The following is an 18,987-nucleotide window of genomic DNA, read 5'->3' as shown; positions in this document are numbered from 1 at the left end:
GTACAGCTGGCTGTGCCTTGCTGAAGACAGGCATGAAGCCTGTGGGGAAGAAACAGATCCAACACGCAGCAGTGGAGAAAGAACCATGATCAGCCCCAGCACCCAAATGACAGAAAGTAGTTCAATAATTCAGCTAATTTCTGGGAGTGTTAGTTCTTCAGTCACCTAAACACAGCCCAGCTGATACCTAAACTCCAGCTGATAACAGGAAGCTTAGAGGATAACATAATTACAGTGTTTTCCACTGACAGTTATCATTAATAGTAGGCCAAAATAGTAATATTTGCCTAATAGTAGGCAAAGCTCTACTATTAAAGAGACACATCAGCTATGGGAAGACCAACCTGTTTCAGGTGAGCTGCCAGCTTGGATTAGTAGCCAAATGCTGAGCAATTGGTAATAAATCATTTATTCAGCAAAACAGGATCTGTTTTCTGGTTTTAAGTGACTGGATGTTCCTGGTGCTGTTTGTGATTAAAGAATCTCTCACTGCAATGAGTCATTTATGGCAGGTTCACTGGAACGGTTTGGGTCCTTTCCAAGCTGTGCCGGGGGCTCCGCAGGAATGATGGGTACTGCTTCTAAACCAAAATTGATCTCTGTATTTAAAGGGCCTGAAAAAAATGGAAGCTGGACTGCAGTTGAGGTCTGCAGAGCAAAAGGAAACAAATGGGGTTTCCTGGGAGCTGAGCCCTCACCCATTCTTCTGCACAGCACGTTTGTACTGCAAACGGAGTCCATTTGGGTTTGTTTTCAGCACGAGGAGAGGTGGATCAGCAGCACAGCACGTTTAGACCCCCCATGCCTCTTTAAGAAGGACAGGTAGTGACAGGACTAGGGGTAATGGTTTTAAACTGAAAGTGAGATTGAGATGAGCTCTTAGGCACAAGCTCTTCCCTGGGAGGATGCTGAGGCGCTGGCACAGGGTGCCCAGAGGAGCTGTGGCTGCCCCATCCCTGGCAGTGCTCAAGGCCAGGTTGGACACAGGGGCTTGGACCAAGCTGCTCCAGTGGAAAGGGTCCCTGCCCATGGTCGGGGTTGGAAATGGATACCTTTAAGGTCCCTTCCAACCCAACCCAGTCTGGAATTCTGTGATTCGGTGAAAAGGCAAGTGCACAAATGCACAATGTAACCTTTGCAGGCCAGTAATAATATAAATGAAAAAATATTTGTGTTATTTCAAGTAAATACCCTGGATTCCACAGGGAGCTCCAGCCAGCAGCCACCGCGGTTTGCACTTTGTGAGACCTCCAATTACTTTCAAACCAGCCTGTACCAGCACTGAGCTGTGGGCAGCCAGCACCAGTGCGAGCCAAGCAGATGAACCCATTGCACCAGCACTACTTAGGAACCAGCAAAGACTCCCTGGAGTCATTTTCCAAGCTTAATTGAAATCCCAAGGAAAACGAATGCCTAACCCACTTCAAGCCTTCTTAAAGCCTCCTGAAAGGGCTCCACCTGTGTTCCCAGCTCAGCAACAACCTTTGTGATGGGATGCAGCAGCTCAGCCCTCGCAGCAACCGGTTCCTCTTTGCAAGAGACAAGAAATACCTGGTAATTCCCAGAAAATCTGTGTGCAGCAATGGCAGTGTTTGTACAAGAAGCTGCCACCGGCTCCTGCGTGAGCTGCAGTCAAGGTAACAGCTGTGGGTGCCACATTTCTAACCCAGCTCTGTCTGGTTAATACAAAACCAGCTCATTAATGTTTCACGGAAATATCTTCGCCATGTACCATAGCAGCTGCTCTCTGTAATGCACAGGAGGTTAATGGGATGAGGAATATAATTAGGGAGCACAACTCATGTGGAATCTGGCACAAATCAGGTCAAATGTTTTCCTTTCCTGGACTTTTAACAACAAACATGCAAGAGGGATGCGTCTGGCTGCACCGAGGCTTGGCGATGCCCAGGGTCATGCTGACCCTCTCCCCTGGCACTAACTCCACTCCCTTCCTCACAATCTGACATGTTTTTAGATACCAGCTCCAGTGCAGGAGCCAGAGTAGCAGCATCACCCAACCATGAACCAGTCCCAGTATTTGCTGGTTTACCAAAACACCTCCTTTCCAAGGCAGGAGTGTGGCAGGATGGTGTGTGCTGGTCGATGGCTGTCTGTGATGCACCCTTTTGGGTGCTGCAGCTGCTCCAGGAGGAAGAGAGGGCAGAAGAGAGTGAGAGCAAAGAGATGCCCATGAGGGTGAGCACTGCTTAATAAGAAGAAACAAAGTGAATTTACAGTTCTAGTGGGTACTGGGAAAGCTTGAATCTGGCCCCCTGAATGTCCCTTGGAGACCTTGTCATCAGAAAGTAAAGGCAATGCACCTTCAGTTGAGTGTCTCTTTGACCCAGCACAGTCTCCCAATGAGGAGATGGAAAACTGGTATTTCTTTCAAACTGGGATTACTGCAGCCCAGGGCAGGGATGCCAGTGCCAAAGCTGAGGCTCAGCTGTAGCATCACAGGCAGGAGCAGAGCAGCCATGTGGCAACATTGAGCTATCACATCGGTGCCATCAGGTCTGGCCTGAATTCAACCAGTGAGCTCAACACACTGCCCAGCTCCTTGCATCCATATGGATATCCATGAGCCAATCCAGGCTGGAGGAGCTTTCTCTCTTCTACATTTTCTGTGCAGATTTTTCACTTTGGAAAGCATAAGGTGATATTTTCCCCAAAAAAAAGAAATATTCCTTGCAATATTCCAAAACAGAAGTTAGTCATGGAGCAGGCTTGGCACTGCTGGTGCCCCACTGGGGGACATCGGCTTTAGCCAGTAATGCTGGTGCCTGCCCAGAGCCCCTGCTTGGCATTAAGAGCATTTTTCCTGAGAAAACCCAAAATGGGAATTGACTGTGGTATCCATTTAATGCTCCCAAAATTTAATGGGCTTGTTTGTCCAAACATCAACAAGCTTCATAAATGCCCAAAGGAGAGCAGCCTGTTACACTTGTGCAACTCTGCTAAGTGGCTGGAATACAAGACCTTCCCCAGAACTGGAAGCATTCACAAAATAGAGCTAACAGATAAACAACCAAACAAAAAAGTCACTCTGTACCATGAAGATGTCAATCATTCAGCCAAGCCTTGCAGAACTAATGCCTCCTGTTTGCCTCGGCACTGCTGTTGCTGTTTTCTTTCCCATTTGGTTTTTAATCCCATTTGGTTAGTGTTTTCATGCACTCAGGAATGCTGATTCACTGTTCTTTCCCAGGGGAGTATAAATACAGGAGACTGGGATGATTTAACCAGACCTGGCTTCGGAAGTGCTTGGTAAAAACCTTGCAAAGCGACACACAAGCATTCAAAGGTGCTTCTTTTGGTTTTCCTAATTCCCATTTTTTGAGCAACCGCTTGATAAAGGAGGAAACAGAACGGCTGTGGTTGAGGTAAAGAAAACAAAGGTATTGCTGTAAATGGTATTTGGTAAATGATAGCTACTGATTACACTGCATTTGGTGTTTGTAATTTTACAGTTTAATTTTCATATCATCAAAAATGTAAAAACAATGATAGAGAACAAATCATTTATATGGGGTTAATTCCAATAACAGTGATTGCATTAAATGACATTTTCCTAAAGTGATGCCAAACACTGGGAAGAAACTGATTTCAATAGATAGAAGGGACTTGTATTGCAAATCCATAATTTTAGTGTAGTTTCCTAAAGAAACACCTTACCCAACCACATTTAGTGAGGATCTTGCTCACTTTAGAGGCTTTTGGGCAGCTCCTCATTGCAGGGTGTGAGTCTCTTCTGCCCCATCCTCGTAGGGGAGGCTGCCATGTCTGCTAGACACCACCAAAGCCAAGATATGGCCACTACCAAAGAGATATGGCAAAGCATCAGGAGGGGCCTTGACCCTGTCAAACACCTGATAACCCAACACTGAGCCTAAATTGGCTGCTTTCAGGGCAGGGTAAGGGTTGGCCATAGCCAACTCGGCACCTTGCACAGCCCCGTTTCTACTTGCTCCATCAGATCATGTAGCCTTTGAGAAGGAGACATCTCCAGCTGGGAGGAGGGATTTTCCAGGGGAAGGGAATGATCTTGAAGAGTGTTATGCAGAGAATGTATCTGTGCACATCTGCAGATGGGGATGGGTTTTTTCCAGATCAGTGATTTTCCTCATGAAATGGCTTTCCCAAGCTTTATTCTGCAGCTGCTCAGAGTAGCTGGGGTCTGAGGTTCTGTTTTTGATTTGATAGCAATTATGGTGCCTGCAAGCAAGGAGAAATAGAAGCTCTAAGTTGTTACTACAGCATGATCCCTGCTGGTCATTGCAAATTCAGTGCATGAAGTTTAGGGTCATTTCAGCTAACTTCAGCTGTTTGGCATCAGAAATCCAGACAAACAATGTAAGTTTGCACACCTTTTATATTTAAGTGCTAAACAATGGCTGTTTCTAGAGAGCAAATAATCTCTGCTTTGAACCATACCCTGAAGGGATGCACAAGTCTTTTGAGCTCCTTATTTTTTGCCTCTGGAAATAAAGACAGACCCTGGATGATGAGCATGGGCTTGGGCATCAACAAAGCCAATTCCAGCCCGAATGCTGAGAATATTTGCATCAAAACTAAAGCAGTGATCTTTAATCTAGGGGTTTACTTTACTCTCATCTCTCCCAGAAGCTCAGGGCAGGTTGTTTGGGGAGCAGCAAGGTTCAGAAACACAGTCACACGCTGCTGGCTCACACTGGGGTGTTGTACAGTGTGGCTATTCCCCAGTGGTGAAGAGTGTCTATTAAGGCTCCCTCTGAGGACAGTATTGGGAAATAAAAGCAGAAGCAAGATTCTGGTGCAGAATTCACCTCCCCACCCAATGTGATGCTGCAAGAGAGGTTGGGAGAGGGACACTGGAATTGCATTAGAATTGCAATCAGTTTGCAGCATGTCAGTAAGCCATGAAACAAAGACAAATCTCTGATGCCCACAGACCTGGATGCTGCCAGTCCTCCTGGCAAAGCAATTTGCCGTAATGCAAGTGTGTGTGGTTGGTCTTTGTCAGCTCAGCAGAACACAAAAGGATGATGCTGTGTGGCCTGGGGAGGGATAAAGCTGTCAGTGCAGTGGCAGGGCTGGCTGTGCTGTACCTCTGCAGTGAGTATACAGCTAAGCACAGAACTGAGAGGGAAGAGAGCAGTGACAAGGATGCTGCAGGCACCTTGCCTTGGATAAAACTGTCATAGTGGCATGAATTTGCTCATGAAATATAGCAGAGAAGGTGCGAAAGCAGCCTGAAATCTTGGGACTCCCCCTTTCAGCAATGAAATGCAATGGTACCGTGGCTCCTCTTTTCACAGCCCCCAACCAGAGCAGCCCCTCCTGCGGCACCATGCTCGCATTTCACATGGGGAAATAGGACAAGGCAGTCGGTCGGCAGGGATTTGTCATGGAGCATCCTGCTGGGTCGGGCCGGCTGTGTCTCCCTGGTGCCCGTTTGCTGTCCCGATGGCACGTGGCGTTTGTGAGATGCAGGCTCTAGTCAGGGCAGGCAGGCAGCCAGAGGGCTATATTTAGCTACAGCAACAAAACAGGCAGCAGAATCAGCTGACTGGAGGCAGGGAGCCTGATGCATGGTTTAGTTGTAGACAGCACATACTCTGTACTGAAAACAGGGAGGGACACAGCAGGGGAGAGACCTGGGAGCCAGGGGAGACAAAAGCCGCCCACCCCTCTGCATCAACAGCAGTGCAGGTAAGGGCTGGGTGCTGCAGGAGCTGGGTCTGGATCCTGGGTGTTGCTGGGGAGGACCCAGGGGGGCTGCAGCTGGGGATGCTGTGGATGGAGGGGAAGCTGCAGGGCAGGGGCTGTGCACTCTGGGGACTGCTGGGTGCTGATGGAAGGGACCTTGGCTTGGATGCTGGTGCAGAGCCCAGGGTGAAGGGATTGCATCCGGGCTGGAACTGATCCATCCTGTCGGAACAGTTTTGCTGTAAATAGATAATTTAATTTCCTTCCAGAGAAAGGGCACGTTAACAGGACTCTGTTACTGATTAGTGCTATCGTAAGTTAACATGACACATGTGTGCCCATTAGCTGGGGCATCCGGCTGCCCTCCTCAATGCCAGGGTCAGAGCAGGCCCAGATGCTGATGCTGCTGAGCTCGGACAAGGGGTGAGATGAAAGGCAAAGGAGCAAGTTGCTTTCTTAATGCTTAAAGAAATGAGAAGGAAGGAGCAGACAGCATAAAGAAAGGGAATAAACAGGCCATAACATTTACAGGAAGCATCTCCTACTCCCAGTCAGTCCCAGCCTGGCTGACTTTATCAGGAGCACCTGAGATGAAAACCAGTAAAAGCCAGCAGCAGCTGAGGGTGGGGATGGATAACCCATTAGCTCCACCCTGGGCTCAGCAGGAGCTGAGCTCCATATGTGATCCACAGCTCACAGGGAGCTTCAACAAAGCCTAATTTATTTCCAGCAATGACAAGCAGTGTTAAAAGAGCTAGTGAAGCCCTTTTAGTGGTTAATCACACAGCAAAGCTATATTGTGTTAGCAGATTATTCACGTACAAATTCTGCTGGGGGTGGGGGGGAATAGTAAAAATCAAATCAAATAAAAAGGATCCAGGCTATGTGGTCATTTCTGCCAGAAAGGGAGATAAAGCAAAGCACAGGGAGAGTGTTTTGAGAGATTAAAAACTCACCAGTATGGTTAGCAAATGCTGCAACATGAAACACTTGTAAAGGAAAGGTTTACCTGGCTAGTGGGAGCAGCTGGATGGGAATCCATCCTAAAAAGGGCTGGGGATAACCATTTGAATAGAAAAGACATGAATTAAATCCCTCTTGAGATCAACCCTTGCCTGTTAGGACACAACATGAACACAGAGCCCTTTTAGAGTGGACAGACAAGTGGAGTATTAAATAAGGAGAGGAGTTTCTCCCTCACTGCTACAACACAGAGACTGAGATGAGCTGGTGCAAGTGCACCGTGCTACTGAGCCCTTGTGTTCCTTCAGAAGGGAGCATCATTTCTGATCTCATTTAATGAACCTTTCATTTCCTACTGCACGTAATCACTTGGCTTCTTTGGTACCCATGGGCTCTTTATGAAGCCAGGGATATAAAATTACTTTCCCATCAGACTTTTCAAGTGCAGTTTCTGTAAACACCACCATTTGCCACAGGAAAACATCAGCTGTCTCAGGGAGCATGGACTTCAAAGCAGCAAGCCCAGAATTTCTTTAGGGCAGCTGCCTTTGACACTGACCATGTCTAGTTTGTTCTTTGCAGCCATGGCACCCCGGATAAGATTGAGCCTTTCAAAGCCTCTCCCAACCATACGTGAAACCCACGAGGAGGCAATGGAAGACTCAAGCACCAACCCGAAGTGCACTGGAAACACTGCAGCCAGCCCGGACTCGTACTCCAGTGATGATTACATCCAGTCCATTTGCCACCTCGCCAGACCCACCTTCCAGGGCCTTCCTGAAAGCAGCCACAAGGGCCAGGACAGGAGGACCCTGAAGACCATTGAAGACATTTCATGGTCTCCATCCCTTGGGGGGATACAGCAGGAAATGTCAAAATGTAAATTAACCGATTTCATCTCAAACGTGGTGCCCCTGGGAAAGGTTGGTCCTGCAGAAACCGAGCTCTGGTCCAGAGAGGATCCCCTGGCTCAGATCTACACCCATGCAGGAAAGCTCTGCTCCTCCAAGGTTTCTTTGTACAGCAAAAGCTCCAGCACTGGATATTCACAATGCAACTCTTCCTCCCCAAACAGTGAACTTCATCCTCCAGCCACGAAAGGAAAAGCCACAGGGAAACCTACTTTTCCACGAGTGTTCAGTTTTCCAAGGCTTCCCTCCCCAAGACCAGTGCAGAAAGAAGCAGTCTGCTCAGAGATGAAGTATCTCAGAAGAGATGAGGGAACAGTTTTAGGGGGTAACCACAGTCAGAAAGTAAACAGCCTCATCAGTGGCGAAGAGCTATCGCCATCCTCAGCCAGGGGCAAGCTGGTTGGAAACTCAGCCTTGCGCTTCTCAGTCAGAAGCTGTTTGCTCAATACAACAGGCACTGATGAACAAGAAGGGAGAGAAACTTCTCACTGTGACAACAAAAACGTAGTGGGTGATATTCCCAGCAAGCAGAGATACTCCAAGTATTTCCAGGTACCTAAAAAAGCCATGATCCACAACTGGATTTCAGAGCACAGATGCATCTGGAAAGAAGCAAAGATAAAAGCTTGTTTGCTCCCAGCCATTGCTGAAGTGTGAAGAAGTAGCTGCTAGGAGTAATTTTATTCACAAGATACAATCACCCTGTGCTCTAGAAGCAATCCCTAGACTCCTTACACAGAAAACATGGTTTGAATATGCATGCAGGTCAGGCAGACCTTTGTGACCCATTGTATTCCTCAGTAGTGGGCAAAGGGATGATTCAGAGTCTCATCCACTAAGGAAACAAGCAATTAGTTCTCATTTTGGACAGGCAACAGTCCATAGAGCATCTCCCCCCACCTATTGCCTGGAACTGCCCTGAGCATGAAGAAAAGCTGGAGAGAGTACAAAGCCCATCTATTCTGGAGGAAAAGTGACTTTCAGGAATATCAAACTTCTAATATTTTCCATCAAATGCCAGCCAGCCAGATGTAGCTCACACTTGGGTACTGCTATTCTGAACAGAACATTTTGACCAACGCTTTTACAGTATGAAATGTGCTCTCTCTGACATACACATTTACTAGGAGACCCATCAGAGATCACTGTGTCGACAACCGGAATACCACTGGATAGGTCACCTCTTAGTGCAGTAGCAAAAAGAAGTAGTTTTTAAAAGTCATAAGAAGTCTTTTCTGAGGATTTGTTAAAGAGCAGCATGGAGAATATCAGCTTCTTTGGGTGAGGATATTCCTATTGCTTCCCCTGGCACATCCCTGCTACCTATGTGGGCATTGTCGTGCCAGTGCTGCGGCTCTCCTGGAGCTGTACCAACCTGTGATGCCAGCTGTAAAACAGGTATCTCGCTGGTCCCTGCACTATCACATCTGCATCAGGTGTGTTGTGGTGAGCATCAGGTCATCCCTTGCTGCTGGGATTCACTGTTCAAACATTGGTGCTTTCTCCTGCAGTCAGAGCATCCTTGTGTACCTGTGTTTAGTACCACAGCCTCTGTAGTCAGCCAAGAGCAGTAGGTGACAAAACTGCAAAGCAATACTAGATTAATTATTACTACTACTACTACTACCAGGAATAACTCTTTGGCACAGAGAAGAGCACAGGGACCAGGCTGTTTGTTCAGCAACAGCCAAGATGGGAAACATCATTGGAAAGCTGCAATTATAAAAATGCTCACAAACGATTCCTAAATCACCCTCAAGCAGATTAAATCAGAAGGCAACTTCTGCTTAGTACCAACAGGAGGGTAAATACGCCCGAGGATCAAAAGGTGAGCATATTTGAGCTTTCATTTTCACATCTCTTACCTCAAATAGTTTTTCTCCTGTTGAAACTCATTAGCGTGAACTGCTTCTCATCTTGGTTTTTGAACTAACCACACAGCAAGAACAAAAGTGAAGGTGGCTCCAGCATTTATTATAGCTGATGGGGAGATTTGGACTGGGGAGGTGCCAGCCTGCTCTGCCTCCTCCTCCTCTTCCCCTTCCTCCCGAAGTGATGCTTGTCCTCATTGCCCTGCTGACATTTCGATTTCTCTCCATGTGAATATTTATGACACCGATGCCTTGTCTTGTGCCTTGAGCTGCATGTGCCCTGCTTTTGACAGAGAACACAAATAAAATCATGACATCCAGTTGCTGTTTCCATTGCTGTAGAACACGGGTGATTACTTTCAGTGCAGGGTTGGTCCACAGCACATGGGCTTGTGACTCGCCACACCAACACCTTCTCACCCCACCAGGTCCCCAACAGAACCAGCTCCCATGCTCTTCCCCCCACACATTCAAAGCCTTGCAGAGCTACATGGGTGTTTGGTGTTAGGTGCAGAAAGGCTTTCAGGAATGAACTTTGGGGTGAATTGGCTTCTTCTGGAGTGTACTATTCCTTTAGTAGAAACTGAGGTTCTGCTCAAGCAACTGGGTTTTGCAAGAGGAGCAAACAAAGCTGCTGGGATGCAGCAAAGACAGAGACAAACAGAAGCGCGGGGAAATGGGGGTCATGGGGGTGACAAAGCAGCAGGAGTGGGATGCCAGTGGGCTGGGAGCCTTGGGATGGGGGGATTCCAGCTGTGCAGTAAAGGCTGTGGCTGAGGTGAGAAAGAGACACCTGGTTTACATAGCACAGAAACAGCAGATAGGGAGGGTTGTTTCTACCAGCGTCAGCCACCCCTCGGGTTCAGATAAATCCTGTTTTGGAAAGCACAGCACTCACTTCCTTCACCATCTCCTCTGCTGGAAATGAGCACATTGGGCCCCATGAAATCACAACAGGTCCCTGGACAAGTTTTGGGCTGGTTTGGTGAGGAACTGGGGTGTGGGGCAGCCCCTTCACCCCACAGCATTGGGTGCATTATAGCAGCCAGCACTGGCTGGCTGGCTGAAGAACAGCAGTGTTGTCAGAGGAAGATAAATCAGATCCTGTCTGATGAGGTGATGTGGCATGTAGTTATCTAGCACTTTTCTCCCTATTCTTCCCTTTGGTGTCTATACCACCCACGGATATACATCTGGGGCTATTTGGAATGCTCTCCATTTTGTTCCCTACACAAAAGGGCAGATGAGGAATTGCCACTCATGATAAATCTGCAGAAGTAGCAGCCTGTTCATAAGTGCTCCCAGAAAAGAAAGAAAACCTTATCTAGGAATTTAGGCCACAGAGTGAGATAGAAGCCATGCTGCCTCCATGGCCAATTCCATGGCAGGCTCTGCATTTGAAGTCACCGACAGCGAAGTCTCATTTATGGAGATATCACAACAACCAAAGGGATTTGGATTAATTTGAATGGGGAATTGGTATCCAAATCCCACTGGCAGCTTTCAGTCTCAGCCTTCACAACCAGCTCACAAGCAATCCTTGGGCTAACATGTGCTTTTGCTTCCATGATCATGTGGCCTCTTCCTGCTGTAAATGTTAAATCCATTTGGAGACAGAAAACCATGACCAGAATTTACAAACCAGGGCTGGTGAGGAAGAAACAGAACTGCCCTGCTCTTTCCTCCTATGCTTGTCTTTTAAATGACAAAGATACTGATCACCTCAAACCAAAGGCGAGGAAGCAGCAGCTCCATGAGCCTCGCTAATGGGATTTGGTGATTAGACCTGTGCAATGCAGAATCAGCTCACAGACTCCTACAGAGAGCCCTATCCACCCCGGAGGAGCTTTTCTCTACCAATACAGACAGCCAGGAAGACACAGGTTGATCAGAAGCTAAAATATGGGCCAGTGCAACATGATTACAGAGAGGGATAAGGCACCAACCTGGCTCCCAGCAAAGGATTATAATGACCGGAGATGAGCTGGAGCAGATTGAAGGGCTGCACACAAACAGGTAGATGCAGGAGGTGTGTGACTGGGGTTAGCAAAAGTGGTTTCTAGAAAGGTCTTGAATGCTGAAGTGAGGATAAAAGCAGCTATTTCTGTTTTAAGAAATCTCAGAGAAAACATGGGGCTTAATTTCAGGGGATCAGATCTGAGCCCAAGGCAGAACACAGCATCCCACTGTTTAAAGCTGGGGCTTTGTGGATAGTGCATCAGGCTTTCCCCTTGCCCTGAAGTGTCTGCAATTGGGCCTAATTGTTTATTGAGGGCATATTTTAATTAACTTTGAGCTTTCCTAAGTGGAGAATAATGATAAATGGTGTACATGAAGTTGAGCTGCATTTAGTGACTAAGCAGGAATCCCTCCTCTTTGAACAAAAACCTTGCCTGTGCCATCAGCAGCATGATTAATGGCAAAGCGTTCTGCATTTGCAGCTGTTACCATGGACAGAAGAGAAACCTGCAACGATGGCTGAAAGCTTTTTTGCTTGTGTTTGAAGAGCCAGATCACTGAAGCACTGCTCTGTGCCCTGCTCACCAGAGCCCACGTGTGGTTTTGTGGCTGGCATCACTTAAGTGGGCCACAGTTGACAGCAGTGGTGACCTCCGAAGTGCCACATCTTGGACTCGTGGCCTTTTCCCATGTCCTGGGATTCTCAAGTATAATTTAAGTTGCCTGGCATGAGCTGGAGCTGATGCAAAATGCATGTTGTGCAAATACAGATACAATGTTCCTGGCAATTGCAGCCTTCCTGGAACTAATGCTCCTGGAAGCCACACTTCCAAGGACTGTTGTGAGGAGCTGAGGAAAAACTGGGCATTTTTGGAATGCCATCTATTTGCTACATAATGTTTGACCAAATGCCATTTGAAATCAAAGGGAGCCTGTAAGGGCTTCGGAATAGCCTTGCAGTGTGAATAACTGTCTGCTGCATTTAAAGCATAGATTTCTAGTAGCAGCTGATGAGGGAAATCAAATTATGAGTGTATTTATCTGTGTGTATTTGCATTTTGTCAACCATTGCTTGTCTTTGCTTTTAAATTAATCCAGCGGAAAGCCCATCAGCCTGCTGTGTGCTTAGCAAACTGTGCTGACCACAAGGTTTGATCTGCCTGCTCTTCACCCAGATCACAGTCGCTTTCCCCCTCTGCCATCAGCAAGTCTGTTCTGCAGAGCAGGATGGCCATGCAAGGTGGAAGCAGAATCAGCCAGCGGGGACGCTGCCACATCTCATCTGATGGTGGAATATGATAAATCATAAACACCCACAAGTCTGCTGGGCTTAGCAGAACGTTTTGCTATTGTCCCCTTGGTCACAAGTGTGCAGGATTGAAAATGGCCTCTGGTTTATACCAGAGGTGCTGGGCTGCAGTTTTTTGTCTTTCCAAGTAATTCAGTGGAGCACTGGGAGACACTAAACTGGCTCGTGGCTCAGCTTCGGAAAAGGGAGATGCTGCATCTTGAGTGTCCAGGCTCCAAAGCAATTACACAAGAAACAACAGCTTTGCTCGAGATGCTCTCCACATTCCCCCTCAGCTCATGCTATAGAATCACCAAACTAGAAAACATGGTGATGTTTGCTCACAGCTGCCCTTCGTGGGTCAGCAATGCCAACACCCCAGCAGGTCCTGTTCAGCTGGGTGCTGTATGAATGCACAGAGAGCATCCATCCCTGACTTCTGAGCCTGTGAACCATTCAAAACTCATTGGTGAGATGAAGTGGATGTGTCAGATCAAGATTAATTTGTATGAAGAGCAGAGGAACCTGTGCATGGTTCCAGCAGAGACATCACTGTTAGTGAACAATATTGCTGTAGAGGAAGCAAATAAAGGCACAAGCCCAGTGATGTCCAGCTTTGAATCCAGAAACATCCAGGTCCTGAGCAGGACCTGGAGTTTAGGGACACATGGCTGAGTGGCTTTGTAGTCAGCAGCAAGTTGGTAGTACAGATATTGTTGCAGATGTTACTGGTCCTGACCAGGAAGAGCAGGTAAGGATGAGCTGGACACGTTGCAGCTGGGGCTTTGCTGCTGCTGTTACCAGGCCTGCTTCAGCTCCAGCACTCCCTAAAACATCTGCAGCATCACTTCTACGAGGTGACACGTGTGCTGCCTCTGCTCAGACCTGGTTGCTGGAACAAGGGTACAAGGGTGGAAAATGAAAAGCAGATGATTCAGAGAGAAGGCGTGAGGGTTAGGGTCCTTGCTGTGCAGGATCATCTCCTGCAATTAATTGCTGCAAGATGTCAACGGGATAAAATTCAGCAGGATTCAAGAGAGGATTAGACAGTCCTGTGATCAGGAATATTTGTGCAATGCTAACTGGGTCAAAGAAAGACAAGAGAAATGAATGTTGTGCTTCCCTGAAGGGCTGAGCTGGTACCAGCTGGATTTAAAGCAGATTCCTCCCCACCTCTCCTTCCCAATCTTTTTTTTTTTAGCAACAAGCAAATAGCAGGACCTATTGCAGTGTCTTCTCTTTCCTTAGAATAATAAAGCATCGCCTGCTCTGGGAAGTCCTGGGGAACCACCTTGATGACTGGTCCATGCTATGGTGTGTGGGGAAACCCTCCCTTCATCACTTTAAAGATAGGAAATGAAAGTCTTACCTTCCATTTAATAAATAAGTTATTTAACTCTGTGATAGCATCAACCAGAAAAACACACAGGGATAACTGCTGAATCCAAAAGCCAGCACTGGTGGTAAATGTCATGGGGCTAATAGGAGCGATGGTTTCTACCGAGAGAGAGAAGGAGAAATCATGTCTTGCTGCATGTAAGCAAAGCAGCAAAATCCTGTGTGAAACACAGACTTCGCTCTCCATGCAGACAGATGCACACTGGCTGCTCCATGGAGGTCACTACCATGGGGGTAGCAGCTGGTAGCTGGGGCAGCAAGTGTCTTTTTGTTCCCAAAATTGTCTTTTCCATTAGGAAGATGCTGACAAAACCCAACAGACCCTGCACATCTTTCTGACACTGTAAAAATGCTCCAGGCTCAACTGGCCCGAAGGCACAATGCACTGCTGTGACAGCACGGAAGCACAACCTGCTCTGAGCTCAGCAGTTCACATCATTGGATTTTATGGCCTTTGACAAAGAGATTCTGCAATGTCTCATTAAGACTAATGCTTGCAACAAAAAAATCTGTGGTAACATCAGAAGCCTTTTGATTCTGTGCCCAAAGACAAAGCTTCTTCCAACGATCCATTGTAAACCATAAGGGACAGAAAGAAAATCACATCAACATGTAAATGTCATCCCATCAGGCCTGGCAGAGGCATGCCCATTGCCTTGGAAATTCTGATGCTTGAAAAACAGGATGGAAACAACCACTGCCAAAATTGCCAAGGAAACAAAGCCTCACCACCAAATTCTGCTACATCCGGTGCCGTTCGGCCAATTCTCACCATTCCATTTCAAAATGAAGTTCAAAATGTTCTGCAAAGTTGTGTCGTGCTTCCCATTTTCCTGCCTCTCCAGGAACAGCAACACTTAATCCAGTCTGTCACAACTTCGTCAGTCTCTGAGACACAACAGGGCCAAAGGGAGCCAGCTATCAGACAGAATGCTCTATTGGAATTCTTTCTTTTCATTACCAGTATCAAGGGCTGTATTTACAGGGCAGTTTGTCACATTATATATACTTTTTTTCCTGAAGAGGTGTTTCTGGTTTGGATCATAATAAAACAGTCGAACTTAATGCTCCTGGTACAAGCACTCCCATCCTGGATGCACGTCAACTCCCAAGCTATTTCAGCTCTGTTGTACAACAGACAACATGTATTGTTATGGATCAGGGCCTTTGCAGACATAGTTAAGGAGCCATTGCTTTCAGAACCTTGTACAACATGTTCCACAGCAGCAGTATCTTTAATCACCACGAAAACAAAGCACAGCACTGCATGGATTTCTTTGACTGGGGTCAGAGGAGGGAACCTACCCACCCAGCAGAATGAAGGCATTCTGGCTTTTTGAGTTATTTTCTGCCTTCTGTAGAATGGGAATAATTCTTACTTAGGGGAAGGAGGAGGATTTGTAAGATCAGACAAACCTGCAAGGAAAGGTAATTATATAGAAACTTTTCATAGCCAGCAAAGAATCACAGGGGTAAAAGGGGAGCACGTGCTGCAGCACTGGGTGAGTCCTTTCTCATTGTTCATTTCAATAGCTCCTACAGGACATGAGTAATACAAAGACAAATGTAATGGAAAGGCTGGCTGGCTGATGAAGATGATGTAACCAGGTGAAAGCAGAGTTTTCACACTGTCAAATGGGAAAGCTTAATTAAGTCGTACAGCCAGACCAAAGCCTTAAGGCTGGACCCAGCAAAAAGGGTAAACCCAGTTCAGTGGGATGTGAATTCACATGTTCGGTGCTGGAAGTCAGGGACTGGCCCTCCTGCCTGCAGTGGCTTGGTGGGTTAGGACAGGTCTCATGGAAGAGAGTCATCTGTTCTACACACACATGTGGTACCTTCACTTGTTGTACTCCTGAATATCTCTTCCCAGTGATGTAATGGAAAACTTTTTTGGTCATCTTGGGCCCTCTACCTTTTGTTCATCTCCCTCTTCCCTCACTTAGTGTCTGCATGAAGGATCCCAGCTAAGGGAGAATATGTTACACAGAGCAATCTCAGCCCTTCCTGTTGTCCATTACCTAATCTTACACCAGAAATGTTTCTGGCTTAATACATGCAAGCATTTGCAGGAAGAGCCCACACCACTACAGGGGTACAGCCTCCCAGAGAGCAGCTAGGGCAGTATAAACCTTCAGCTGCTTTACACTCAGCCTGAAAGCACTGCAAAGGGGATGAAAACACATAAATTAATGAAGTGAGAACAGAAAATCAGACTGTAGTCTGAAGGGTGTTTGACTTGCTCATCTCTCACCGGGCAATACGGGTACACTGTTTACTGGCTAGAGTTGCTGTTGTTCACTGGAAAACTCATAACCATGCCGAGACAAAAGAAGCTCAGTCTCCAGAGGTGTTAACTGAGACAGGTATTAAATATCTCTGTTGGCTTGCTTTGCACAGAACCTCTCATTCATATTTCTGCAGCTTCAGCAGCAGCTCCTCCATGGAGGGCACGTTATGCACCCCATGACCTGTGTGAGTGCACACGTGTAACAAGAACTCGGTTTGCAGCATCCCAACACCTAAATGAGAGAAGGTAGAGCTTTGCACCAACACTTTAGAAGAAGCAACAGCCCTGCCATGGGGGTACCCTAGACACAATGTCAGACAGGATGCTTCTCATGAGCAGCTTGTATGTGATTCCTAACACTCCCTTCTCCCACTGCTTTATCCAGGAGAGGTGGGGGGGAAGGAGATAGCAAAAAGCAATCCATGCACATCTGTGGCTTTCCCCCATTCAGTCTGTGTCTTGGTGGTGTCCTGCTACCAGGATCAGCAAAACCAGCCCACAGCTTGGTTCAGGTCTTTTAGATGCAATAGGTCTTAGTCCTCCTGTCCAATAAGCAGTCTGTTAACTAGTGCACTATGCTTTGAAAAGGAAGAAGGGAAATAAAAGCAAGAAATCCACCCTCCAAAGAGCTATCAAGACCATTAACCACATCTGAGAAACTACTGTTAGGTCACTATAGCAGTCACTATAGCAGTCTGGCACTAGAAAAAAAAACCAAAAACCTAGAAAAAACCCTAAAACTGACTGGGAACAATTTAATCTTTGTGGTCACTAAAACCCAGCGAGTGTGTGTTTTTATCTTCTGCAATGTACATTTTTGCACAATAATCTTCAAGCATTTTTAAAACGAATACTGCCCACTAAGGCACTGGGAAGATTTAACCAGAACATACCTTGGTACCTCTTAAAAACTGATGATCTGTGAGAGTACTAAGCTTATTTTCGAGTAAGAAAACACCCAAATGCACCAAAGGTCCCTGTAGCTTAATTAGCTTTACTGCTTTCCATGCAAAGAGAGTAAGGGAACATTTGGAGAGTGAACAATTAGTGCCTCTAGGTTAGGAGGGGAAGATGAAAAGCAAGAAAATAACTAGAACACTCACCTTTAATGAAGTACAGCTTCTTCCAAAAGGCCACCCCATGTACCTTGCATAGTCTTGTGTGTTCCACTTACCTTTGTCTCAGTTTCTCCTCCTTCCCTCTCTCTTGGCTCAACTCCAGATGTTTTAAGGCTCCTCTGCTCTACCCATGTCAGTAGAAAAGAAATGCAGTCACCTGCGCTGATTTGGGAAATTTCCACCCTATAATGCACAAACCCAACATTGTGCTACCACTTAAGAGCCAGCAAATATGGGGTATGAAGGTCCAGTAACTCGGAGTCTGGATAGTGATCTGTGTATTCAACTATATTGAAATTGCTGTAGGTATTGTACTGCAAGCTAAGGAAAGCCAAATTTTGTCCTGCCTGGCTTAGGACCACAGGACACAAGCTCAACTCAATCCTTCGAGTGAGAGATGCTGTTTTCCGTATACACTCTCTGGATAGGACACCACGTTCTCCACTGATTTTGTCAGTTTCTCTACAGATAGATCTTCCAGTACTTACAAGCCAGGTTAGCAGATACTATTTAAGAGCTCATAAACTCCAGTGTGGAACCATGTAGCAACTGTATTCAAAACACAGCTCTAAATAGATTAAACACAGTAAGGGAAGGCCCTAGATTGATTTTATCATTGAGGATGAAGTAGGTCCTTTCCTATTCCTGTCGGGATCCATAAAGCCAGTATTTAATTGGCATGGATGTTACCAAACCAACTGCTGCTACCAGAAAAGGTTTATTCCTGGGCCAGAATTCCCACAAATACTCCTAATGGGAATTCTACAAGCCACCCTTTCTGGATGGCACTGAGTCAGAGTCGCGCTCTGTATACATGATGCCTGTGTTACCCACACCATCTAGTGGCCAGACTGCAGAGGTGATGATGAGAATTAAACCCTCAGCCGTGAGACAGAACCGAAACACTCATTGCTGGAGTCTGGGATGGACTCATCGCTCTGTTGGGGACTTACAGCTGCTTCCAGACAGCAGATTTAAAACCACGAACAAGCTGAACACCCTGTGGCATGTGGTATTCATGGAAACACCGAGCTAGATCATTTATTTCAAAGCAAAGCAGTGCCAACATACTGCACATGAGTTCTGAAGAGATGCAGGGATGCCAGTGAGGTGTCTCACGTGCTTCAGGGCTTTATGCAGCAAGTGTGCTCAGATGTTGTCTGTTGTTAGTGATAGGACCATCATGTAAAACATGAGCCTCCACTGTTACACATACACTCTGATAAAGATGACATCTCTCCCAATAGAACAAGAGTTGGCTGAACAGCATTCCTGAGGGAAAATTAAATGCATGGAATCTCTACTTTGCTTCCTTCTGAGGGCAAATTAATGGCATTGTTGAATCCCTTCCTGATGCCAAGACCAAAGGTACTTTAGGCTTTCTGGTGTGGCAAGGGAAGAGGAAGGAAGGAGCAGGATCTACAGGACCCAGACAAAACCTGTGGTCCTACACTGCACAACTGACCTTACTAACTGACTTGGGAAGATGAGATGATGGCCA

The 18,987-nt window shown here is 46.6% G+C and overlaps 1 protein-coding gene across 1 annotated transcript; it reads left to right on the top strand.

Annotated features, from left to right (window-relative positions):
* Positions 1-5,617: 5,617 nt before the first annotated feature.
* On the top strand, positions 5,618-9,736 carry LOC115946219 (uncharacterized). The gene is made up of 2 exons (XM_031047392.2): positions 5,618-5,691; positions 7,234-9,736. The coding sequence occupies exon 2, from the start codon at positions 7,236-7,238 to the stop codon at positions 8,217-8,219; it is 984 nt and encodes a 327-aa protein (XP_030903252.2). The 5' UTR covers positions 5,618-5,691; positions 7,234-7,235; the 3' UTR covers positions 8,220-9,736.
* Positions 9,737-18,987: the final 9,251 nt, after the last annotated feature.

The sequence above is a fragment of the Melopsittacus undulatus genome, chromosome 10 (genome assembly GCF_012275295.1).
Source record: "Melopsittacus undulatus isolate bMelUnd1 chromosome 10, bMelUnd1.mat.Z, whole genome shotgun sequence".
Lineage (NCBI taxonomy): Eukaryota > Metazoa > Chordata > Aves > Psittaciformes > Psittaculidae > Melopsittacus > Melopsittacus undulatus.
Note: the sequence above shows the minus strand (reverse complement) of the source record. Positions and strands in the feature narration are given on the sequence as shown.